The sequence below is a fragment of the Ursus maritimus genome, unplaced genomic scaffold, assembly GCF_017311325.1.
Source record: "Ursus maritimus isolate PB19 unplaced genomic scaffold, ASM1731132v1 scaffold_25, whole genome shotgun sequence".
Taxonomy (NCBI): domain Eukaryota; kingdom Metazoa; phylum Chordata; class Mammalia; order Carnivora; family Ursidae; genus Ursus; species Ursus maritimus.
In genome coordinates this window covers 26866850-26892136 of record NW_024425008.1, presented here as the reverse complement: position 1 = coordinate 26892136, position 25287 = coordinate 26866850, and the positions used below count along the sequence as shown (strand labels likewise).

Here is a 25287-nt window from a genome sequence, read left to right as displayed (position 1 = left end):
CGATCTCTATCACCTTTGGGCTTGTTTTCTACTTTGCCACAGATTATCTCGTACAGCCCTTTATGGACCAGTTAGCATTCCATCAATTTTATATTTAGCACATTTGCAATTAGAATCCCATGGATTTTTCTCCTTTGACTATAATAAAATCTGGGGAGGACAAAGATGATTTTCCTGTGTCCACATCTAACAAAGGCAAGATTCTCAGCCGGACTTTTTGCAGCTTCCTTCCAAGTCTTCCTGACCACCTGTACCATTGGGCGCCGGAAGGAGGTGTCTACAGAAAATGGTTTGAACATACGTCATCGTGATGGACTGAGTCCCTCGGTGCAAAAACTACCAGATTTGAGGGACAAGGTTGAGGAAGAGGGACGGACCACGAAGTCGCTGTGCTCCCGCCAGCAGTGTAACCCTTGGTCACAGGTGGACTTTACCAACACAGCAGACTCTCAGGACTACCATCACCAAGAAATTAAACGGCGTGGTTTAAACCACGCAGGACTCTTCACCCTAACTACGTGTTGAAGATCAACCTAATAAACCTGTCTTGAGTTCTGAACCTTTTCGGGAGGTACTGTGAGGAGAGCGGGCACCAGCAGCAAAATGAAAAGGTTTTTGACAAGGGGCTCCAGCTTTCACTTTCAGACCTTTTTGCTGCAGACTTATCGTTTTTAAATAAGACTTTTTTTTTTTCTCCACTTTGAGTCAAGTCAGGTGTGTAGGTTGATTTTGCAAAGTCTCGTTTTCAAGCACTGAAACTCAGTACCATCAACGGTTGCCATTTCTTCCCACGGCCAGTCTGAACTGATTCGAGGTTGCTTTATCCTCAAAGTCTTAACCTCAGGTTCCAAATTTAGTAATTTCAGGAAAGAATGGAACTATATCCAAACGGTTTCCTATCAGCCTTAGGTGCATTCTGGATTTTCCACCAAATTCTTTATTTTTAGACATACTTGTAGGTTCACGTGCCCCTGTTTGCTTCCATTCCCGTCTCTCCCTGACTCCCCCGTAAGCATTCTCTATACAGCAAGTGAGACAGCTCTGTCGTGGCAGCAGATGATCCAGTTACTCTAGGGTTTTACTCTGTGTGTGGTGCAAAGAATGTGTTCTGAATCAGTGCTGTCAGCCTCGCTGTCATAATTTCTTCAGTAGCAAATACAGTGTGTGCCCAAAGACAGTGGAATTAAAGAAGAGTAAAATGGCTGGTGAAGCACTTTCTGTCCTGGTTTTTCTTTTCATTTTTTTTCTTTTTTTTTTTTTTACCACAGCCCATTGTCTCTGACTGTGGGTTGGAATTTGGACCAACAGCCAAAAGCTGGTAGTTATAAAGTCAGTTGTATCAGTACAAAGTAAGAGTTTGGAGAAAGCCATGATTTTACTTAGCCATGCGTGGGAGGACCTAGGGTCAGGAGGAGAACCAGCTGCCAAGAAGAGAAGGAAGGGGCCTCTAACAGCCAGTGGGACAGAATGAGCTAACATCCCGTGGGCAGATGTTAGGAGAACCAGGTTCTTCCTCAAGAACGTCACAGTAGGTGTTAAGTGCTTTCCCTTCTGCCTTACCTTTCATTTCAGTATACCTTTGAACTGGGCTGTCAGGCTAAGGCCCAGTGCAGCTCAGCTGGGGACATGAACAGAGCCGTCAGCCCGTGGGCACATGACTCCTCCAAGCGAAGTTTTGCCGGGCACAACCCTTCTTCTCCCACTGACAGCCCCTGCCATGGTGATCAGACTATAAGCATTTGTGAGAAACTTAGTCTCCCCTTGTGGCTGAACAGAAGGGCCAGCTTTTCTTCTTGTTCCTGCTTTCTCTCCAGCCTATCATGTGATCTGGTTTGCAGCTCTTCTTGGTGTTTAGAATATCTGTTCTGTCACAGAATATTGTAAACTAACTTTAGCAGTAGTGTGTTGGTCATAACCGGAGTGTAAGTAAAAAGTGGCTCACAGTGGGCAGTTGAGAGCTGCGGGGAGAAACAACAAAGGAGTGCTATGCACAGGAAGAGTGGGGCTTAAGGTAGTGGGTTCTTTCATCTCTCTCTTTGTTTAGCCTTTTCTTTCCAAGATTCTTTTTCCCCAGATATGTAGCAATGTGGGTATTATCTTCTAGAAAGACACGTGAATCAACCACTACAACAAAGCCACCTGAACGTGTTTGTGATTCGAGGCAGTCTTGAGGGAGCCCTGATCTAGAGTAGTCTACTTGTGCAGAGGCCCCAGAAGTACTGTACGTTTCATGAAAGGTTCATCCCGGAAGAGACTATGTGGTGTGAGTGTGACTAAGTCCGTCCTGTGTATCACTGTCCTACGTAGAAAGACTGCAGTAAAACTCACTTTCTACACGACAGAACCACATCTCAGCATAGAAAGAACTCTTCTTTCCTAAAACCCCAATCTCAGGTGCAGAACTTTGCCTCGGAACTTTCTTCTTAGGGTAAATTCAGTTGTTTCTGAAATATCAAAATGCTAGTCTTCCACCATGAGAAACAGATTGTCACCAGGGAACACAGTCCACTGCGGACGTGCCCTCACACAGGGCAGGGGTGGCTGTGGGGCCGGGTCAGGCCACCCGCTTAATGAAGAGGAGGAAGGAGAGGGGCCACTGATCTCTGGGCCTGACTGGCTCACAGAAGACAGAGTGTTTATGTACAGAAGGTTGCTACAAACTAGCCTGTGGGCATACCAACCATATTTGGAAGCTCTGTGGACCTTTTTTTCAAAGAGGAAGAGCTTGCTTTTCCTGTTTTTGATTCTAAGTCAGCATCTGGTCCTAGGATCACAGCTCTCACTGTAAATGATTAAATTTCTTGATGAGAACAAAGCTTTGTAAGCAACTTGGAAGAAAATCATAGGTGAATGATTTATTGATTTCACTGAAGGAGCAAAAACTAGAGAGATAGTCTTTTCACTTTTAAACTCCTGGATCCCCAGTTTTTAAAGTCCCTTGATTTTAAAAGCCCTCCCTCCATAACCGATGTCTATGCAGTAAGTGTAGTGCTTGTCCTTTACTTGGCCTCAAAAAACTTTGTATAGTAGTCTTGGTCAGAATTTGTAGAATGTGAGATAAAAGTTAAGCTCCCACATAAGATATTCCAGGGTCAGCATCTCAAGGAAGTCTCTGGTCCTGACCCCCAGGGCCTGGGCTTGCATATCTGCCCTTTCATGATCTAGCCCTGGAAGGAAAAGAGCCCAGAAACCACTATGGAAGGATTTATCCAGGGTCTTCCATGTTCCTGGCGTGGTGCTGGAGTCTAAAGATGCGAAGATGGATTAGACACACCCTCAGAATGCAGCTGTAGTTTCCTATTTGCTGAGAGATGCCATCTTTAACTTCTCTAAAATATCGGTACTTGTCAGTAACCCCTTTTCAGGTTACCCTTTGATGTTATAAAGGTGACTTGATTCTTCCAGGAACCACTCCTTTCAGTAAAGTACTCCTTTTTCTCTGCTTGCTTGTGGATGGTCCATAGCATTCTCACCTGCCGTTCTAGAACCTCACCTCTGGGCTATCCACAAAGCTGGGGGTGGGGGGGGCGGGAATTGAAAACTGGACATTTGGTCTTGCCCTGGGATGAAACCATATCATCATCATGAGTTTGATCCCCGAAGTGATCATCTTGCTTCTCTTCAAATCCCCCAAACACAGGAGATTAAAAACAATGGTTTTGGCTCTTGACGGCCCTCGGTGAAGTTGCCGAGCAGAGTGTCCTAACAAGGCTGTCATCACGCTCACCTCCTGAATCATCTGGATGCCACCCTCTGAACAGTCCTCTCCTCTGGTAGGAAAACCTCAGATGCACATATTAAAAAATCAGCCAAGTGCTGAAACGAACCCTTTTCTCTGACTGTTTCCCAGGGCCTTGGACAGCTGCAACATTGCCCTGAGGAAGTAGCGGGGTGCGCCCTGCCCTGGAGCTGGGGTTAGCACTTCAGCCCGGGTGTGTAGCAGGAAAGATTTCCCAGGAAGCAATTTTCCTTTGAAAATAAATAATTGTTGTAAAAGGGCAGCTTCAAAATTAACTGTAGAGAGTAGCGAGTACAGGATCGTCTGTTGACGGTGTGACAGGAGGGGCTGGCTGCAGGTTTCAGCAGATATTTCCATGTTCGTCGTCTGGCTTTTGCTCCTACAGACCCTGCTTTGTACATGATTCAGACAGACTGTGAATACATCTTTTTTAAATACCTTTCAAATTCTTGGTAAGATATAATTTTGATAGATGATTACAGATTTTCCTGTATTTGTCAAATTAATAAAGACTGCATGATTCCAGCTGTGCTAATTTTCTTACATGAAAGTATTACAGTGTGTACCTGGGAGAACTATTGAACTATTATCAGAAACAGTTAAGAAACACAAATGCACTGTTTCTGTTATTCACTCATAATGAAGGGGTATGGATCATAGCAGGGTACAGTATCAAAAGTCTCAAAACAACTGTTCTTAATACTTAGTTTCTGAAAGTATGTTTTTTCTAGAAAATACCTAACTCAAATATATGTAAAAGCTGTTGAAACAAGAACTTATGAAACATGTATGTTATAGTACAATGCAGATATTTTATGTGCTGGAGGATTATCTTTTCAAAATTATCATGGGCATGCCTGGCTGGCTCAGTTGGTAGAGCATACGACTCTGGATCTCAGGGTTGTGAGTTCAAGCCCCATGTTGGGTATGGAGCCCACTTTAAAAAAAAAAAAAATGTAGGTCACATCAATGGAAAAAAGCAACATTACTTTTATTGATAGTCATGTCATTTTCCTAAAACTCAACAAAACCTTTTGTTTCTAAACAGTGAATAGCATATAAAATGTTGGGAATTATTGATCAGAAATAAGATGGTGGGCAGGGCGCCTGGGTGGCTCAGTCAGTTAAGCATCTGCCTTTGGCTCAGGTCATGGTCTCAGGGTCCTGGGATTGAGCCCTGTGTTGGGCTCCCTACTCAGCGGGGAGTCCGCTTCTCCCTTTCCCACTGCCCCTCTTCCCCCCGCATGTGCGCTTTCTCAAATAAATAAATAAAATATATTTTTTTTATTTTTTACTCTGTGCTGAGCAAGGAGCCTGATGTGGGACTTGATCCCAGGACCCCAGGATCATGACCTGGGCCAAAGGCAGACGCTTAACCTGCTGAGCCCCAAATAAAATCTTAAAAAAAAAAAAAAAAAAAAAAGATCATGGCAGGAAAACCAAAGTTGGCTATTGTCTTCAAAAAGAGCGTATAATTGATGGATACATTCCTGGCTACATTGGCGAAGAGCGTCACCAAGCAGGGAAGGTATTCATTCCCTCCTTTGGGAATCACAGACATCATTTGTTTTTATGAATCTAGTAGGCAACGCCACTAGAGTCTGCCACAGAAATACCATTATTTGTTCTCGTCAGCTGGGGGAGGTTTCCGATTTTTAGGGGCGTTGACAGTGGTGTTCTCAATGAGAATGAAGAATGTCCTCAAGCAGGGTTGAGAAGCAAGAATAATGAGGTTGGATTTCCTATCATCACTAGGTAAGTGTCACAGACTTCTGTAGCCCAACCATTTTCTCTGGGGACTGTTCTGTGTGTGTGTGGTGGGGGGAATCCTTGCCCACCATTAGCTCAGGATCTGGTTAAAAGTGAAATGACAGCATACGTGAGTACAAGCAAGTACAATATTGACTCATTACATCATTTGAATGGGAGTGCAGAGCAACAGAGATCCACAAAAGACAGGGTTTAAGATCAGAATGTTTTCCAGAAACAAAGTTGGAAGCAAGTTTGAAAAAAATGGAAGATTCTGAATTGGCATGAAGATGAAGGACATTCACCAAAAAAATCAGGAAGGAAGAAGTATGGGAGAGACACACCCAAGGATAATTGGTTTTTGAATTAAAGTGATGATTTATCCAGAGGAAAACCCAATGAGCTAACTAAATCTGTTTCCATATTTACTGAGAATATACCTTCTTCATTAGGTGACCTGTAGATACCATGGAGGATGTGACCTGGCCTACCACAGGGGCCTTTCAGCACAGGGACCTCTTAATCTTGACCAAGTTTGATGCTCTTACAGGGCTGGCCCTTCTGTGCCTCGTATGCCATGCCCTCTTAAGGGGAGAAATGGAAAAGCCTCAAACCAAGTTTGTTGGAGTCCTAATTTTTTATTTTTTATTTTTTTAAGATTTTAAGTAATCTCTACACCCAAGATGGGGCTCAAACTCACAACCCTGAGATCAAGAGTTGCACGCTCCGGGGCGCCTGGATGGCACAGCGGTTGGGCGTCTGTCTTCGGCTCAGGGCGTGATCCCGGCATTATGGGATCGAGCCCCACATCAGGCTCCTCCGCTGTGAGCCTGCTTCTTCCTCTCCCACTCCCCCTGCTTGTGTTCCCTCTCTCGCTGGCTGTCTCTATCTCTGTCAAATAAATAAATAAAAAATCTTTAAAAAAAAAAAAAAAAGAGTTGCACGCTCCACTGACTGAGCCAGCAAGGCGCCCCAGTGGAGTCCTGATTCTTAGGACAAAGGTTGACATACTCTTGCTGCCACTGTTCGTCCTTTTTCCCCCCTAAAATTGTTTTAATTATGTAGTAACCCAAGGTCAATTCCTCATGCAAGAGAAGAAGGGATTTTGTTACCCCTCTACCCTAGCATACCTCGAGGTGGACTCCAGGTAAGATTCTTTTTTTTTTTTTTTTAAGATTTTATTTATTTATTTGACAGAGCGAGAGAGAGCAGGGAACGCAAGAGAGGGAACACAAGCAGGGAGAGTGGGAGAGGGAGAAGCAGGCTTCTTGCTGAGCAGGGAGCCCAATGTGGGGCTCCATCCCAGGACCCTGGGACCATGACCTGAGCCAAAGGCAGATGCCCCTGCAGGTAAGATTCTGATTGTGATTAGTTTTCTTGGGTAGCAGACCTAGTCAAGTGCCAGTAAACTCAGCGATATCAGGGTGCCTGGGTTGCTCAGTCAGTTGAGCGTCTGCCTTCAGCTCAGGTCATGATCCCAGAGTTCTGGAATCGGGCTCCCTGCTTGGCAGGGAGCCTGCTTCTCCCTCTCTGCCTGCCGCTCTCCCTGCTTGTGCGCTCTCTCGCTCTCGCTCTCGCCCTCTGTCAAATAAACTCTTAAAAAAAAAAAAAACACCGATATGTACAAGGAAGATCTGAAAGAAAAAACACTGGGAGCTAGATCACTCTATTTACACTACATTTAAATACCTGGATTTAAGTGGGTTCTTTAAGGGCTGGCCCATCCCCTCTGGATGGGGCTGTCACAGTGATGGACACAGAGTAGTCTCTCAAATAGAGAGACTGAGGAGAGATTTTGGGGACTTTATCCTGCATCTAGATTTTCAAAGATTTTGTCCACCAAGTATTGTAACTCATTAGGCAGTAATTTGTTTTTCTATTTAATCAGATTTACCTACATATGCCATAAAATAGCGTTAGGCTGGGTTTTGCTTGCATGACTGGAGAGGTGCAAAAGTATGATTTCTTAAGATTTTCTCAGACGCTGAAAACGACTTCTCTGCCATCCCTCTGCCCCGGTGGGTTTCCCATGCTTCCCCAGCCCCTTTCCCCTCCTCGTCTTCTCTGGAATAACCGAGCCAGAAGGTCATCAGTTAACAAACATCATCAGGCTCTAGGACTGTAAAGTGCCCGTGGAAGGGGAAGGGCTCTTCTACCCCGGGTGACCTCTGCCTTCACTCTGGTCTCTGTTCTGCCCGTGCTGTCCGGGCCGGGCTGGGAGAGGAGGCCCAGACTTCCTATGTTCTTACTGTGGCTCCACTGGCCATGCAGCAGGGAATTCCATGAATGTTTGTGAAGGGAACCCCACAGTGCAGCCGGCCTCGGGGTGAGTGTGCTACTGACGGCGGCGGCGTAGCCCCTTTCGCTCCGGTGATGTAGGATCCTCTAAGGCAGGGCGCCCCCTTTGTGACAGGCGGGCCCATGGCAGTGACCCCGGCGCAGCCCGCCCTAGGGAGACCAAGGGACCCGGGTCCCCTCCCTGCCCCTGTCCGCATGTAGCACGTCATCCTTTAAGGACCAGATTTTCCCCTCTCCCTCTTGTGCTGCAGATAACTTGGTGAGGTAAGTCACAGACTTGTTACAAGTGATTATGCAACTTGGTCATTAAAGATGTGACTCACCAAGGCACTCCAAGCCCACGATAGCTGTTGCGGGAACGGATTTTCGTTTTTAAGTCCAATGCACTGGTCAACATTTTTGTGAGAGGAGGCAGGTGATCTGACCCCGAGAGCCCGTCCCAGTTGTAAGTCACGGGTGAGCGGGGGTTGGGGGGTGGCTGCTGGGGGATCCGGGCTCCTTGCCATCCCCCCTCCCCCCCTCCCCCCGGCCCTGGCTGCTTGGAAGGCCCTCCAGCTTGTCTCCCCTGGCGGCGCTCCAGGCTCCCAGCGGCCGACGACGAGGAGGAGAGGAGGCCTGGCCGCCCCTGCGCAGGGCCCCTGTCCCGCCCCGGGGGCTGGGACGAGTCTGGCCCCGTTCCCCATCCCTCATCTCCCCCCCACTCCCCGGAGCCCCACGGGGCCCCGCCGGCCCATCTGTTTCCGCGGCCGCGCCCCAACTCGCCCCCGCCGCCCCTGCCGCTGTGGGGGCCCGTGGCTCCCTTCCACGTGCCTGGGGTCGGACGCTGCTGCGGGCTCCCGCAGTCGCCCCGGCACAGGAGAGGTCTTGTGCACCGGCGCCTCCAAGCAAGGTGAGGGGGGCCAGTGCTGGCAAGTGCACGCAGCCCGTGGGGGTGTGCCCCCCAGCTGGCCTCCAGGCCCCCCACACCCTCTAGTGGTGTGGGGACCAGCTGGCTGAGCCGTGGGGGGAGCTGGGTGCCTGCGTTCACCGCCCCATCCTAGGCCCCCTGGGAGTGAGTTGCTCAGCAAGGGTTTGGTGAATAAATGATGTAATGGGTGGATTAGGGGTCCACAGGAGGGGATTTCCACGCAGGATGACATAAACAGGCCGTGTGTGGGGGAACATGTTTTAAGTAAGAGCAAACATTTACCAGCTTTGCCTTTGTTTACAAGGCTGTGCTGGGGAAGACCAGTTGGCCTTATCTGCTTTGAGACCCCCTATTTATAAACAGGTGGTCAGAGCTGAATCCAAACAGCATTCTTCCCCCAGGGCACGCTTGTGACTCTGAGAAATACATGGCTTTGTCCTGAGTCAGTGTCACCACCTCAAATGCAGAGGAATAAAGAATAGCACGGTTCTTAATACTTACTTACACTTAACCCTCATTTTTTTTTAAGATTTTTAAAAATTTATTTGACAGAGAGAGACAGCCAGCGAGAGAGGGAACACAAGCAGGGGGAGTGGGAGAGGAAGAAGCAGGGTCCCAGCGGAGGAGCCTGATGCGGGGCTTGATCCCAAGGATCCAGGATCACGCGCTGAGCCAAAGGCAGACGCTTAACGACTGAGCCACCCAGGCGCCCCAACTTAACCCTCATTTTTTAAAATGTAAATTCAACTAGACAACGTACAGTATATCATTAGTTTGAGGTGTAGTGTTCAATGATCCATCAGTTGTGCGTAACACCCAGTGCTCACCCCATCACCCGGTCACCCCATATGCCCCCCACGCCACCCCCCGCCTCCCCTCCAGCAACCCTCAGTTTGCTTCCCAGAGTCAGGAGTCTCTCATGGTTTGTCTCCCTCTCTGATTTCTTCCCATTCGGTTTTCCCTCCCTTCCCCTGTGATCCTCTGTGCTATTTCTTATATTCCACATATGATTAACCCTCATTTAATCTCATGCAGTGGCATTTGACACTTTCATAACGTTGTGCAGCTCTCAGGACTGACTCCCTGAGATCTCCAGGCTTGACCCCCTCCCTCCTCCCTGCGCCCCTGACAACCACCATTCCGCTCTCCGTCTCTATGAATTAGACTGTCCCAGGTACCTCAAATCAGTGGAATCATGCAATATGTGTCTTTTTGTGTCTGGCATATTTCTCTGAACACACTGTTCTCAGGGTTCATCCATGCTGTTGTGGGTTTGTTTTAATAGAAAAATAACCACAACACCATCACAAACCATTGTGAAATCTATTTCATCCCAACCCCCAACATAACATACTCCCAGTCTTAGAGTGGATGTTCCCCAAATCTGTGCCTTGTGTGTTTCGTGTCTTTCAGTGTCCCCAAGAGCACATGCCCCGCTCTGAGAAGTACCTCCCTCCCCACTCTGGTCACTGGTGTGGCCCCCTCACAGCTGGACTTCAGGGTGTGTGCTGGGTGGAGGCCTGTGCGTGTGCGTGTGCGTGTGCGTGTGTGTGTGTGTGTGTGTGTACATACACGCGCACACACCACCCTCCATCTCTCTGCTGCCCTCCTTTGCTTTCAGCCCCTGGGGCTGTTGATTCTTGGAAATTTTCCATTTTAGCATTTTTAAAAAATTTACATTAATCCATTGTCTTCCTTTTAAAATGAAGAAACTGCCATGCAGAAAGGTTAACTTCCAGACGCATCCCAACCGGTGAGTGGAGATGCCAGCCTCCGGTCCAGGCCTGTGGACTGCAGACTCGCGCCTTCTCCAGCCCCACTGTCTCCCGTGCTCCCACACTCATGGCCCCCTGGGAGAGGATCCAGCACCGGCATCCGTCACCGCCATTAACATTGTGTTCATGTCGTGAATCCTGCTTGTGGTTTTGTCGTGTTTAAGTTTTACGGGTCTACAATCCCTTATTTGCAGTTACGAAATTCAGAAGACTCGGGAAACTGAAAGGTTTCTCCTCAGTTTGTGAGTAAGACCTGCCTGAACTGGCGTGAGGCGATTTAGAGTCTCGACTTAGCCTGTTTAGATGAACATGTGTATGTTCTGCTGCAGAGCTGTAAGCGTGTGTGGTTTTGTTATTGCTTTTGGTTGGTTAGTTTTGATTAAAGACGGCTTCCAGACCGTCCTGGAGGTCGTATATCATATGCAGTTTAGTAAATTCCAAGAGCTGAAAAATGCTCAACCTGAGACACTTTGGGCTGCAAGAGTTTCTAATAAGGAATTGGGACCCAGATATATATAATAGGATTATAGTTATATAAAAGCTGTAAAAACAAAAAGCTTAGAACTAGTTTTATATCTATACATCTTTAAGTGGTGTTATCCTCGAAAATAAGGGTCAGGATAACAGGTCCATCCATAAATACTGAAGTTAGAGAAGCACCCCCCCCCCAAGTTAGTAGAATTTCCCCTCTTTATTTAACTTGAGCATTGGGAAGTCCATTTCCAGATTGAAAGCTGCTGGTCCTCTGACTTTCTGGGTAATGTTTCTAGGCCTTTGGCACAAGGCACAGACACTTCTCAGTTTCCGGGCTGAGAATTATCCAAATACAGAGGCTGAAGCTGCAGAGGAGATAAGTATGGTGGAGAGAGACCAAGAGGAAAGGATCCAAAAGCCCCGGCAGCTGGCCTGTGGGGGTCCCAATCCAGGCCCCTCCCTGGCAGCCCACGGGGACAGCAGCCACAGAGCGGGAGATACTGAGCCCGACGAGCAGCATCTGCGACGAGGGCACGAGGACTCGCCCTGTCTCTGTCGCTATTGATCGGGGCACCCAGGCCACCGCCACTCATCCACAGGAGGCCAGCTTTACTCTGGAGCCCGGGGCACAACCCTGAGCTGAGAGGGACCCTTTAGGCTGGTCCCACAGCTCACACTGACCTTTGTGGGGGCCTGGGCCCTGATCCCCTCTCCCACTCAGGATGCGGAGGGTGGGCACGGGGATGGGGCCTCCTCACACCTGCCCCTTCAATGTCTTCAGGAGCTCATGCAGTTAGTTTCTTCAGTGTGCGCACACACGCGTGTGCTTATGTGTGAGTGTGCGTGTTCCCGGTGGAAGGAAGGGGATGACATCTCCCAAGCTGGAGCTGCTGGGCGGGAGCCAACCAGGACAGCTTTTCTGGAAAGCCCCCTTCTTCCCTCTGTGTTGCTGCTGTCTTGACTCTGACCTTCTGCCCTGACTCCCGTTTCTTCAATGGGCCTCCCCTCCCTCCTGGTGCCCTGTCCCAGGATCCGGACTGGGGATGGGGCAGCTAGGGTGGGTCCGTGTCAGACCTAATGTCACTGAAGGACATCCCAGGACTTGTTCTTTCTCTCTGGATGGCCCTCACGTCTGCAGGAGGGGTGGGGTGGGGGCTCTATTTCTGTCCCAGCTTTGAGGATCAAACTTGCCTCCAAAGGCCAGGTGGCTTATCTGATGACAGCACTAGTCAGACATACTGAACATTGGACTTCTCAAGCTCATGGTCTTGCTTGGTGTTTCAAGGTTTTGACTTGGATATGGCAGCAAGAGGGGGAGGAGAAGAGATTAGTGTGGGATCTGGAAGCACAGAGTCAAGTTGAGGGGCAGACTGGGAACGAGCATTTAGCACTAACCCCCCCCCCCGTCCCCCAACTTTGACTCTATCAAGGGAAATGGATATATGTGTGGGAGGGTGAAGAAAAGGTAGAGAGAGCAATGGAGAAATCCTTAAAAGGGAAGTGTTCTTTTTCCTTTTGGATTCCTAGTGGGCTGTGGCATAGTGGAAACATTTGAATATGCAGGTTGTAAGATTATTTTGTTCTAAATTCACACACAACATTCCCATGCAATGCCCTCCCTACTAGAATGTGACCTCCCCAAGAGCAGGACAGGGTGCGTGTTGGAGCCCATGGCTTGGGAGAGCTGACGGCCTCTCTTCCCAGCCCTGTGGTTTGTGACATTACCTTGGTAGCTTGAAAACAGACATGGAGTATTTATACCATGGAAATTGATTTTCTCCTCCAGAGAGCTGCTCGGTAAATGTTTAGCACCACCCGACAGGTCTCTCCCCAGCTTCTGGCAGAGTAGGCCCTCAAATGTTCAAGGAATGAATAAACAACCACCGGAAAGAGAAGGAAGAAGAGAAGCAGCATTCTCTAAGTTCAGTTCAGCAAACACTGTGTGCTCAGTGCTGCAGGGAGATGGCGGACGTCTGTTTTCCGGGGGGAGCCCAGCATCTGAACGAGGTTCCCATCCGGGGAACCTGCCAGTTCTTGTTTCTCAGGTCTTGGCAGTCAGGGTGGAAGCACGTTCCTGTTGGGCTTGACATCGACAAGGACCATTCAGGCGATTTTCCGGGGGTGATGTGGGTTAGCGTAACCTGCATGAAAATGCTGGGGGCAGCAGTCCAGCGTCCAGCAGGACAGTCCTAACCAGAACTGTCTCTGGGCCATGGTCTACGACCTTGGCAGGGACTGCAGCCCTTGTCTGTGCCTGATTCTCTAGCCTTCCTGCCCATTCCATGAGCTCTCCATGTCCCTACTCTAGGCAACTCTTCCGTTTAAGTGAACTACATCTTTTTCATGGATCGCACCCAAGAACCCTGTGTGTCAGGTCCGATTAGATGTTCAAGAGATCTATTAGGGGAAACGCAGCGAAGATAAGCAGGTGGGAGCAGAACAGGGCTGGCCTTCAGAACATGATGCAGCCCCGACGCGAGGCGAGTGGACGCTGTCATCGGCCGTGCTTCCTCCACCGTGCTGTGTTGAGCGACACCCTCACGGCTGCCACCCACCTCTGGTACAGGGCACAAGGCGGGGGGAACATATCCCTGACCTTGCAAAGTCCGCAGCCGAGAGGGAGAAAGAGAGACAAATGTATCACTGCAGTGGTTCCAAAGGGCAAACCCCGGCACTGGGGGAGCGCAGAGGCGGGTGGAAGGGAAGGCTTCCTGGAGTGGCGCCTCCTGGGAGCCCTGAGGCTCTCGGGGTTTTGCCTTCTCCCTTCTCTCTCCAGTTTTCCATCCCAACCCAGCCTTACAAAAAGATCCGGCTGCTTATTTCTAGGTGGTGTCCCCGGATCTGCAAGCTGCGGAGATAATCGGGATGTACAGAATCCAGGATACAGGCGGAGGGAGCAGGGCGCAGAGGGAACTCACTTTTACTGGGCGCTTAGTGGGCGCTTTATAGAAGCCACTGGCTTCCCTCCACCCCCCTCTGTGGGAGGCTCAAGTGAGCAGGCTGAGGCTTAAGATGACGTGGCTTTCCTCAGTTCGCACACTACGAGAGGCAGAACAGGTTCCCACGCTAGGTGTCTGCCTCCCAGGGCTGTACCCACCCCCCCCAACACACCCCGGGCCCCGCAGCCCCCCAGGTGGAAGGGAGTGTCTGGTGCCGCCAGGGAGTGGTGTAGGGCAGGTGCAGAGGGGAATTTACAATGACAGGGAGGGTCTCCCACTTTTCTTTCTACATCACCATTTTTTTGTATGTATACCGATTGTGCGTGTGCTGGGCACCGAACTCCCCACGTCCCTCTGGGGCAGCGGAACCTGAGGCTTGGAGAGGAGGACTCCTAGCTAAGCCAGCAACTGCTCAGGCCTTGCTGGTGGGTCCAAGGCTGCCCCTTAGCACTGTGTGTGGGCTCTGCCTCCCCACCCTCGGGGTCCTCTTTGCAGCAGGGGTGGGAAGTAAGAAATCATGGGCCTGGGTGTCTGAGAGGGATCATTGAGGAAAGCCAGGAACAGGCCGGGAAGGAAGGTGCCTCAGCTACCCAGCCCCCATAGCAGGAGAAGCAGTTTCCTCTGCCTTTACAGGGACCTTTGACCAAGCTCAGAAAATTCCTGGCTGATGGAGGCAGGGAGTAGGGCTTCTTGAATGGAAGAAACCATTTTCCTCTTCTAGGCAGGCTTTGGGTAATTCCACTCCCTTTTCTCTGCCAAGCTTTATCTCTGCCTAAGCATTCACACCAGTTCCCAGGGGTCCCTGCTACACAGCTGCGGCCGCTTCTCTCTTCACTGATGGGTAAGAAATGGGGCAGATTTAAAATGTTTATGTTTTCATAAGCATTTTGTCTGAAAGTCAGTGACAGCCTAGAGAAATGACCTGCAGGAGCTGGGGGGTCTGAACAAGGGGTGAGCCTCCCACTGGTGACTTTGCTCTGCCCCAGTGGAGGCCTGGGGAAGAAATGACCAGTGATCAGGGTAAGCAAAGGCCTGAAGGCCTAAGAGGACAAGGGAAAGGGACCAGCCCTGTGACCTCCCCACCTGCCCTGTGGCCCAAGGCCACTGCTATTTTGCTGGAGGCAGGTGATTTTCAGTATCAAAAAAGGGAAGGCAGGGGCGCCTGGGTGGCACAGTGGTTAAGCGTCTGCCTTCGGCTCAGGGCGTGATCCCGGTGTTACGGATCCCGGCGTTACGGGATCGAGCCCCACATCAGGCTCCTCCGCTGTGAGCCTGCTTCTTCCTCTCCCGCTCCCCCTGCTTGTGTTCCCTCTCTCACTGGCTGTCTCTATCTCTGTCAAATAAATAAATAAAATCTTAAAAAAAAAAAAAAAAGGGAAGGCAGGCAAGAAGTGCCTTTCTTGAGAAAAAGGACAACTAGGAAAGGAAATTAAATGTATCACATTTATTGAGCCCTTACCTTGATCCTACTTAGTGCCCTGGGCACAGGTGATGGGGAGGCAAGCTTTATTGTCAGCTTATAGCCGAGTCCGGGAGACTCAGATTCCCACAGAGCAATGCACCATAAACCACCGCAGACCCGGACAGGGAACGAGGGAGCTGGGTGGGCACCAGCTCTGCCTGCCACGGTGTGGGGAAGCCTTCTGGAAGAGCTGACATTTGGCCAGGGTCTTTGCAAGGGAGGGTGGGCTTCCAGAGTGCATTCTCAGCAGTGGGAAAAGCTGGCTAGGAGGGTAGTAAGCAGCAGCGCGTATGTGGAGAAACTCAGGAATACCTTGGAGATACTGCACGTTCGGTTCCGAACCACTGCAATCAAGTGAATATTGCAATAAAGTGAATCCAATAAATGTTTTGGTTTCCCAGTGCATATAAGACTTATGTTTACACTGTAGTCTCTAAGTGTGTGATAGCATGTCTAAAAAACCAATTTTTAAAAAAGTAAACTGTATACCCAGCACCGGGCTCACACAACCCCTGAGATCAAGAGTTGCATGCTCGACCCACTAAGTCAGCCAGGCGCCCCTAAAAAAACCAAATTTTCAAATTAAAAAATATTGTTGAAAAACGCTAACCTTCATCTGAGCTTTCAGGGCACCATAACCACTGATTATCATGAAAAAATTTGAAATATTGCAAGAATTACCAACATATGACACAGAGACCCGAAGTGAACAAATGCTGTTGGAAAAATGGATGCCCACAGGCTTGCTCCAGGCCGGGTTGCCACAAACCTTCAGTTTGTAAAAAATGCAATTTATCTGCAAAGCGGAATAAAGCAGATTGGAATCCCCCCCCTAACCCCCAAACAACCCCAGGAAGGCAGAATAGAGTGAGGTCTGCCTATATAGAATTCAAGGGTGGAAGAGGAGCAGACCCCCGGACGTGTGCTCTGAGATGGGCAGGGAGGGGGGATGGTGCAGAGATGGGTGGCTTTAGGCACAGAGGAAATGGGACGGGGTGGTGCCTGGTGCCCGCCCGAGAGAGGAAACACAGAATGGAGGTCAAGCCAAGCCATGGCACGGACCCAGGGGGATGCGGCACCCGTCACTGTGGGGGCCGCTCCGCTGGGATTGGGGACGGGTGTCTGCAGGGCCGGGTGGGGGGAGATGGGGCGGGGAGGAAGCCCTCCAGCGGCAGCGAGAGAAAGTCCAACCTCCACAGGCGTTCCGCGCCGCCAGGCCGACCTCCCACTCCCAGGGCGGGCACCGACGGAGCGGCACTGCGGAACCTGCGCGCCCGGAGACAGGTAGGAAAGCGGAGGGACAGGGACCGGGCTGCAGGGGCGGGTCAGCCCGGGGCCGCCGCAGGAACGCGCCCCGCCCGGCCCGCGGGCAGAGCCGCGTCGGAGGAAGTGGGGGATCCCGGAGGAGACCCCGCCTCCGGCTCTGTCCGCCAGGTCGCCGCGAGGCACCGCGCGCCCTCGGGCGGGACTGGGAGGTCACCGGCGGGCAGGAGACGTGGGCAGCCACGGGGACTCGTGCTGGGCAGCCGGATGCGACCCGCGGCCCCGCGCCCACGCCACCCGCCCCCTCGGACCTTGGCTGGGTGGGACGCCGTTCCCGCGCCGCCCAGGCACCGGGCTCCGCAGACCGAGCGCGCCCCTCCCGGAGGCGCTGCCAGGGCCAGCACGTGCGGGTCGCCCCGGCGCCCCGCGTGGGAGGCGCACCTTCCCGCCTTCGGGGGCTGCACCCGGCGCGATCCCGGCTGGTGGAGGGGCGCGGGGACGGTTCCCGAGCTGCGAGGGCGGGCCGCGGGCGCCTCCTCGCGACCGAAGCCGGGAAGATTGCTGAGAAGGGGGCGACGGGGAAGGGCGTCGCTCCGGCCTCGGACGTCCGGGTGTCCGCCAGGGGCGTGCGGGGAGGCGGCTCCCGGCGCGCAGGGACCCCGGGCACGGGTCCTGGGCCAGCCCCCGCGAGGAGGCGCAGACCGGCTGGGCCGCGGAGCCCCCGGGCCGCCGCTTCAGCCCTGATCAGGCCCCGCCGCGTTCCTCGGAGACACGACGTGAAAGGAGCCCACACGGCCGGCCGGTGGGCGCAGAGGGCCGGGCCCTCGGGCAGCTGGGGGAACCCCGCAGAGTAGTCCGGTGCCCGATACCCAAGGCTGGCCCTGGAGTCGGACGGTGTCTTGTTTCTGTTTTTCTCCCAAGTGAATTGAAATAACCTTTCTGGCTTTGGGGACCTTGGGATTGCCGCTGTGGGTCTTGATCTGGTGTAATTGTCGCAGTGGCGGTAGAACCTAGTAGGAATTATAAGTGCAGCCTTTCCTCCCGTCCTTTCCTCAGTCTCCCCCTTGGCTCTGCGCGCCTCCGTCCCTAAAGGCGGTGTCCTTTAGAGAACCATCCCTGGTCGCTCGTCTTGTCATTAGTCCTAAAATGCGGGCCTCCCCTCCCTCACGCTGCATTACAGGAGCGCGGGCGCAGAGCGGAGGTCGGTCGGGGTGGCGGTACTCCCCTCACCCCTCCACCCCCCCGTCACCTGCTAGCCCCAGGAACCTCTGATTTGACTGAAAATAATGACTAAATGAATCACTGTTTGCGCTAAGTTAACGAAGCATGTACGTCGCTAAATGTGCCAGGTGACATTTTGCTGAACTTGGCTAACGTATGCTGCTTTGTCCTTGCAAAATGAGGTCATTTTATACTTAAAAAAATTTATGACACTGGTAGAATTACAGATTTTTACATTTAAACGTGCAAGTCAGTACTTGTTTAATGTTTTGTACTGAAGGCGCATATTGCTTATGTCATTCTCCAATAGTGACATGTACACACACGCACAGATGCACATACTGTGCACGGACAGCACACACTGCTTGCACACTCACGCCACACTACACACATACACTGTGTACACGCACATGCTTCACACACTTCCCTGGACTCGTGCACACACTACACTCCCGCTGAGTCAGCCACAGCCTGCACAGGGGCGTGCGCGCACCCCCCCCCCACACACACTGCTTACAGAACCGACTTGTGGAGCTTTTCTTGTGCAGAGAAATGCTGACTTGGGTTTAAAGTAGGATACAATTGACGTTTTTAAAGCATTTGAGTTTTAAAAGCATCTTTGGAAAGTTTTTTTTAAAGCTTTTATTTTATTTTTTAAAAATATTTTTTTTTATTTATTTGAAAGAGAAAGAGAACAAGCAGGGGGAGCTTCAGGCAGAGGGAGAGGGAGAAGCAGACTCCCCGCGGAGAGAGGAGCCCCATGCGGGGTCAATGCGGTGCTCGATCCCAGGACCCTGAGATCATGACCTGAGCTGAAGGCAATCACTTAACCGACTGAGCCACCCCGGCGCCCGCCCCATTTGGAGAGTTTCTTTGGAAAAAAAAAAATTATATATATATACATATACATACATACATACAGGAGCCTGGGTGGCTCAGTCGGCTGGGCGTCTGCCTTCGGCTCAGGTCATGATCCTGGGGTCCTGGGGGTCCTGGGGGTCCTCGCATCGGGCTCCCAGCTCAGCGGGGAGCCTGCTTCTCCTTCTCCCTCTGCCTGTCGCTCCCCCTGCTTGTGCTCCGTCTCTCTGTCATATAAATAAATAAAATCAATTTAAAAATAAGTTTTAAAAACAACTGGCATAACGGCTTTTAAAAAAGGAATCTCGTGCTAAGTTAAAACCCGTGAGACTGATTGCTCTGATTCCGAACCTGTCTCTCCGCAAGTATTTTATTGCCCTCTCTTTTTCCCCTTTGAAATCCTGGAGGAAGGTACTCTTGAAGTTTAAGAAGCCAGGAGTAGACGGGCCTTTTCTCCCCCACGTGAGAGCCACGGAGCCCTGCAGCCTTCCCTCTCGTCCGCCTGCGTCTCTGCGGTCCCCTGCGGGCAACCGGGAGGGAGGGACGCGTCCCGCCCGCCGGACCGCAGACGGAGCCCCGGGCCCGCCCCGCCCGCTCCAGCGCCGGCCTCTCCCGCAGGCGGAGATGCGGCTGCTCCTGCTCCTGCCCCTGCTGCTGGCCCCGGCGCCCGCGTCCGCGGTGAGTGCGGCCCCGTCCCGCCCGGCCCCCGGCTGGAGAGCGGGGGTGGGGGAAGTGCCTCAGCGGGGAGGACACCCTAGGACGAGGGACAGCCTCCCCGCCGCAGCCTGGAGCCCGTCTCCCCGCGTCGACCACCTGCGGAGAGGGCCGAAGAGGGGAAGCTGGGGGGAGAAGGCGAGCCCTGGGACCCCCAGCTCTTTCAAAAAGGGGTGCAGCCTTGAAGCGGCCTGACCAAGGGACCCGGAGCTGCCCTCCCCCCTGCAGGCGCAGTGTGCAGGACTGGCAACTTCCCACCGCCCTCCTCCTTCAGAAGGTGCTGGGTGCCCCCTAATGCTGGGACCCTCCCCCCCCCCGGGGGTCGTTTTCCAAGGTGGAAGAAGTGGAGGGGGTTAGTGAAGGCACGAACCAAGGTGCAGTGCCCATGCCTTCATCTGCCTGGGACCAAATTGGGCTGTGCCTCAGCTTGACTGTGTGTGCTTAGACCCCGCCCCCCTGGGGATTTAGCTCTAGCTAGAGCAGGGATGGCCAGTAGAACTTTGAGATGATAAAAAAAAATGTCCTAAAACTGTGCAGTTCTTACAAACACTTGGTTCTGTGGCCACTGAGCCCATGAAACATGGCGATTGCAACTGAAGAATTAAGTGGTTTGATTTGATTTTAATTAACCTAAATAGCCACGGGTAGCTAACGGTTACCACATTATAGTGCAAACTTGGAGAGTGGACATAGGAGCCAACTAGTGATCAGAGTATCTGTTTTGTTAATGGGGCCCAAAGGACGGGGCTCCCTGGAGACCGAACCTGGATCCTGAGGTTATACAAGAAACCTTCTAGGAGGCAGGACCCATCTCTGCGGAGGGGAGGGTCCCCAGAGGTGGGCTTCCTCTTGGACGCTGCTCCTGCCAAGCTTCTCCTGGCATTGACGGGATGGAGGGCACAGAAGCAGCCAGGTCCCATCGGGCCCCCGGAGAGCTCTTCACAACAGGAGCCCCACAGCCCTGCCCACCCCTCTGTGAGGCAGGCCGTCCTTGGGGAAGGAGAGCAAGGGAGATGCCACCACTGTGGAGTGTGAGTCAAGGATGAGAAGGGCTGCAGGGGCAGGCAGAGAGGGACATCAGTGGTGCTCAGTGGGCACTCCTCCAAAGCCCCATCGACCCAGCACTGGCCACAGTCAGAGCGGTAGGTGGGCCAGAGGCCTCCTTTCTCATGTCCTCTCCATCACCTGCCAGCTTCCCAGCAGTCACCTCTGCCACCCCGTGGTCGTTGAGGTCCCTGGCACAGGCTTTCCCTGGTGCCTGGCTCCATGACGGCCCCGCTCAGGTGGACACTGTCGTGCCAGGACCCCAGGATGAAACCAGAGCTCCTCCCTAACTGCTGCATGACCATAAGCAAATCAGGCCTTCGATTCCCTTTCACTGGGGGGCATGACACTCACCCTCAAGTTACTCTGCAGGTGAAATGAGTCAAGGTGTGCAAAACGCCCTGGGTCCTCTTAGGTGCTTTCTGCCTTAGAAACACCTGAGTAACATTTCTTGGCCTCCTGCCCACAGCAGGTGAGCTCAGGTGGGGCCGTGAACTCGCCTGTGCCCCCTCCACCCAGGCCAGGGCTCAGCTGCCTCCAGTTTCTGGCGGTAGCAGGGGGTGGGGTGGAGCCACCACAGGGTCCTTTCTGAGTGCGGACAGGGTTTAGGGAGGAATAAAGTGCAGATGCAGCCTGGCCATTGGGCCCAGGCGCCACCCATCAACCCCAGGCTGGTCAGGGGTGGCTTCCTCTGCCTCCATTCCCACCCCTCACACCCTCTCTCGCACCTACCCCTGCACAGTGTGGCCCTGGGAACAGCACAGCAGGAAAGAGGGCCCCTGAGTTGCCTTGAGGGGGTTAGTCAGAGGAGGAGGGGCTGGGGGCAGAGAGCAGCAGGAGCAGGTGGGGGCAGGCCGGCAGGAGGGTGGGCTGGACTAGCTCCTTCCAGCTCCCCACCAGCAGCTCATGGTTTGGGTAATTACCGAGAAGAAAACGTGCCTGTGCCGCCCGTGGCTGACGCCAAGTGTGCTTTCTTTCCTCGGAGAGACAGCGGGAGGGGATCTAGCAGGTGGCTCCCTCCCTCCTGCCCGCTGGTACCCCCCCCCCCCCAGTGGCTATCGGCCTGGCGGGTGCTGGGTACTGGAGGCAAGGGCGCGTTTGTAAGGCTCTCAGCCCCCTACGTGAAAGCTGGCTAATTCTGTGAAGGAGTGTTTGGGGCGCCTGGCGTTTGCTCAGGGAGAGGGAACCCCGGGCTCCCGAGGTGAGGTAGGGGAATGTTTTTAGGCAGTGGCCCTCTGGTGAGCCCCAGGGAGCTCTGAGTGCCGACTCCACTTCTGAGTGCGTCTTTTCCTCCAGGCTCCCAAGGTGAGGCGGCAGAGTGACACCTGGGGCCCCTGGGGCCCCTGGAGCCCCTGCAGCCGGACCTGCGGAGTGGGCATCAGCTTCCGGGAGCGCCCCTGCTTCTCCCAGAGGTAGGGGGGGCTGGGCGGGGCCAGCAGGCTGGTCAGGGGTCCGCTGGGCCTGGCCAGCTGCTCTGGCAGAACCCTCCGAGCTGTGGGTTTGTGGTGGGAGCAGCATGGATGGAGTACTTGAAATCAAGTCGTTCCCTGCTACACTCTGATTTCAACAATGAGCCTTATTTCAGGGGAGCTTGAGCCAGGCCTGCCCCCCCCCCCCAGTCACTAGCTCCGAATGCTGTGTCTGGCCTGTGGCAGGTGCTGTAAATTCTTGGTGAACGAATGTGCCATCTTCAATTCCTAACCCGTGCAGTTTCTCTTCCTTGGCCTCTTTGTTACGTATAGACGTCTCCCACTTTAAGTGAGGTATCTGGCACCTACTATGTGCCCTGCACTCTGATAGCTGAGGCACAGAACGGGGGGGGGTGACTCTTTGCCTGTCGGTGGGTTGAACTCACTATTCCTGAGAACCTCGTGTGTGGAGCAAGAGCCATGAGCTCTCATTCCAGGCACCATATGCTCCGTAAATAGCAGGTGGGTATGTATTACCTCTTCTTTTATCTCCAAAGGCAGAATTTGGGTCTTCTCTGGAAATTTGCTCTAAGAGGCAAGGTAGCCCCAAGTTAGAGGAACTCCAGGATAGACTTCTGAGTCTAGTTTTTCCCAAGTATAGACTCGGGTCTCATTATCCCTACCTGAGGGGTCTTTGTGTGCAGGCAGCCCTCCTCTGCCCAGTGTGGCCTGCAGGAGAGCCCTGGCGGGGGGTGTTGGTTCACGGGGTTCGGGTCTTCCCGGTGCTGTCATCCTCAGGAGAGACGGGGGTTCCAGCTGCGTGGGCCCTGCCCGGAGCCACCGCTCCTGCCATACCGAGGTAAAGCCCGAGGGAGTGGGGACGCCAGCTTCTGGGACCCCCTACCTGGCTGACCTCCCAGTCCCCGGGTGTCCTCCCGCAAGTGCACAGCCTGGGCTTCAGGAAGCCCCTTCCTCACCTCCCACCCAAATGACAGCCTCCCCTCAAGTTCAAGCAGCTCAAAGCCCCTGCAGGGGAGCGCTCAGGAGCCCTGGGGGCCTACACGCAGGTCCTGCGCTTCTGGGGTGAGGGGGAGGTGGTTGGTGGGGATGGGTCAGACCTCCCCACGTGCAGTGGGGTGGGCGGACCCCCATGGAGGCCCCACCTGCCCCTCCCTTCCCCACTGGCCCCTGCAGAGGTGCCCAGCCGGCGCCAGGGACTTCCGGGCCGAGCAGTGCTCCCAGTTCGACAGCCAGGACTTCCAGGGAAGGCGGTACAAGTGGCTGCCCTACTACGGAGGTGAGTGGAGGTCCCAGTGCCCGCACCCCCGCAGCTGCACCCTGCCTCGTCCTGTGATCTCTTCTGTACATTGTTCCGGATCTCTTCTGTACACTGATTTTCCATTGCACAGTGCTTACCACAATATGATAGATGCTCTGTCAAATGCATTTAAAAACTCTCAGGACTCCCAGCAGTGCTCACAGCAACACAGTGGGGGGGGGGCTCGTTTTGAGGTCTCTCCATCCTTCTTTCCCTTTATACATTTTCAAACAAAGCCTCCAGGCCATGTCTGTGCCATTGCTTTGCACCCTGCTTTGCTTGACCTGCTCCGGAAGCATTCCTCATGGTGCACAGAGGTCCTCCTGATGCCCACAGGCCGTGGGGAGGAGGGGTGCTGGTAGGGCTGGGCCAGGTTTGGGCCAACTGCAGGTGGGGCCTGAAAGGGGTTTGGTATGGCAAGAGCGCATTCACTCGGGATCTCTAGGGCCCAACGGCGTACTCTGAGTGGCTTTGAGGAGGGTGGGTAATTTTTAGAGCATTATAATTTAAGAAAAAAACACATGAGAGAGAGAGAGGGTGAGAGAGCGGGAATGCAAGCAGGGGGAGAGGGAGAGGGAGAATCCCAAGCCGACTCCATGCCCAGGGTGGAGCTTGATCCCACAACCCGAGATCACGACCTGAGCTGAGATCAAGGTTTGGCTGCTCAATGGACTGCACCACACAAGTGCCCTAAATATACCCATATAGAAAAACCAGACCACAGAGGAAAGGGTCACGGGGCGGGGGGTGCCTTCTCTGTGCTGGAGGTGACTGCATTCCTATTAGCACTTTTGGCTGTTTATTTTTTATTTTATTTTATTTTATTTTTTAAGATTTTATTTATTTATTTGACAGCGAGAGAGGGAACACAAGCAGGGGGAGTGGGAGAGGAAGAAGCAGGTTCCCAGTGGAGGAGCCCCATGTGGGGCTCGATCCCATAACACCAGGATCACACTCTGAACCCAAGGCAGACGCCTAACAACTGAGCCGCCCAGGCGCCCCACTTTTGGCTGTTTAAACAACGTGCTTATAATATTTAGATGGCTATAAAAATTAAAACTCCTAAATGAACTTGACCCCACATATTTCATAGGATTTGGTCTAGCATTCCATTCTAGTCCTTTTCACGTTATTTTCTCGATATACACTTATATATTTGTAACTGTTACGTAGCCCCATTCCGCAATGTGTGGGAGAAGCGTCTCCCCGTGTTATTTTAAGTCCCCGTACTTCACGGCGTAGCCCACATGCATAGTGGGCTGGTAGTAGTTGACATAGAGGAGTGGATTGTTAACACTTGTTTATAAGGGACTAGCTTTTTCCTGGTCCTGGGATTTTTCTTCTACTTGATCCCCAGAGAGGCCGTAGTTTTGTTTATGTCACTTCCCATGGGGGTGGGGTGGGATTCTGACTGTCTGGGGGAGCCCATTCAAGGACGTTCTCCCCCCCCGCCAGCCCCCATGCTTCTCTGTGCCCAGGATAGGACTTGCAGCTTGCTCGGGATCTCAGCTATCCCCTTTGTCCACCTCAGCCCCGAACAAGTGCGAGCTGAACTGCATTCCCAAGGGGGAGAACTTCTACTTCAAGCACAGGGAGGCTGTCGAGGATGGGACGCCCTGTGAGCCTGGCACGCGGGACGTCTGTGTGGATGGCAGCTGCCGGGTGAGCCCCCCCACCTGGGGGCTGGCCTGGGGCTTATTTCACCGTGTCTCCCTCCCCTGCACCAGCAGGGCCGGTGGCTCTCACCAGCTCGATGTCTTCTCACGACCAGCTCTTAGGTGTCTTTGCATCACAGATGCCCTGCGACCTTCGTCCTTTTGCCCTTTGGAAAAGGGCACCGCAGTAGAAGCAACCCTCTGGGTGGCAAGTCACAGAAACCCCGCTAACTGGCAAAGGGGAAGAAAGCCACTGAGGGATGGGCTGGCTGGCTGCAGGGACTGGACTGTCTCCTCGCCTCTTGGCTTTACTCTCCTCTGGGTCCGCACGGGGATCCTGTGAGGTGTGCACATGGCCACAAGCAGCTTCCAGCTCCGGCTGGAAAGGGCGCCCACTTCCCAGGAGTCCCAGCGACCCGGGGTTGCCTCGGATTTGTCTTGGCTGGGGACGTCCCGTGAACC

At 52.9% G+C, this 25287-nt stretch overlaps 2 protein-coding genes and 1 long non-coding RNA gene across 4 annotated transcripts in view; all 3 read left to right on the top strand.

Moving 5' to 3' along the window:
• Nucleotides 1-4264, top strand: part of PSEN1 (presenilin 1) — a 72401-nt gene extending 68137 nt beyond the window's left edge. For both annotated transcript variants that reach the window (XM_040641687.1, XM_008700032.2), the window contains exon 12: nt 1-4264. This exon is cut by the window's left edge and continues 78 nt beyond it. In XM_040641687.1, the coding sequence (XP_040497621.1) occupies nt 1-75 (75 nt within the window). In that variant the 3' untranslated portion in view covers nt 76-4264.
• A 3796-nt stretch (nt 4265-8060) lies between these two features.
• LOC103671406 lies at nt 8061-11018 on the top strand. Its single transcript, XR_570884.2, has 2 exons — nt 8061-8231; nt 10403-11018. It is a non-coding gene; the product is annotated as an uncharacterized LOC103671406 (long non-coding RNA).
• An 8109-nt stretch (nt 11019-19127) lies between these two features.
• Nucleotides 19128-25287, top strand: part of PAPLN (papilin, proteoglycan like sulfated glycoprotein) — a 29198-nt gene continuing 23038 nt past the window's right edge. Inside the window, exons 1-5 of the mRNA XM_040641257.1 lie at nt 19128-19363; nt 21740-21855; nt 22651-22711; nt 23047-23149; nt 24702-24832. Of these exons, the coding sequence (XP_040497191.1) occupies nt 19310-19363; nt 21740-21855; nt 22651-22711; nt 23047-23149; nt 24702-24832 (465 nt within the window). The 5' untranslated portion in view covers nt 19128-19309. The remainder of the gene's footprint in view (nt 19364-21739; nt 21856-22650; nt 22712-23046; nt 23150-24701; nt 24833-25287) is intronic.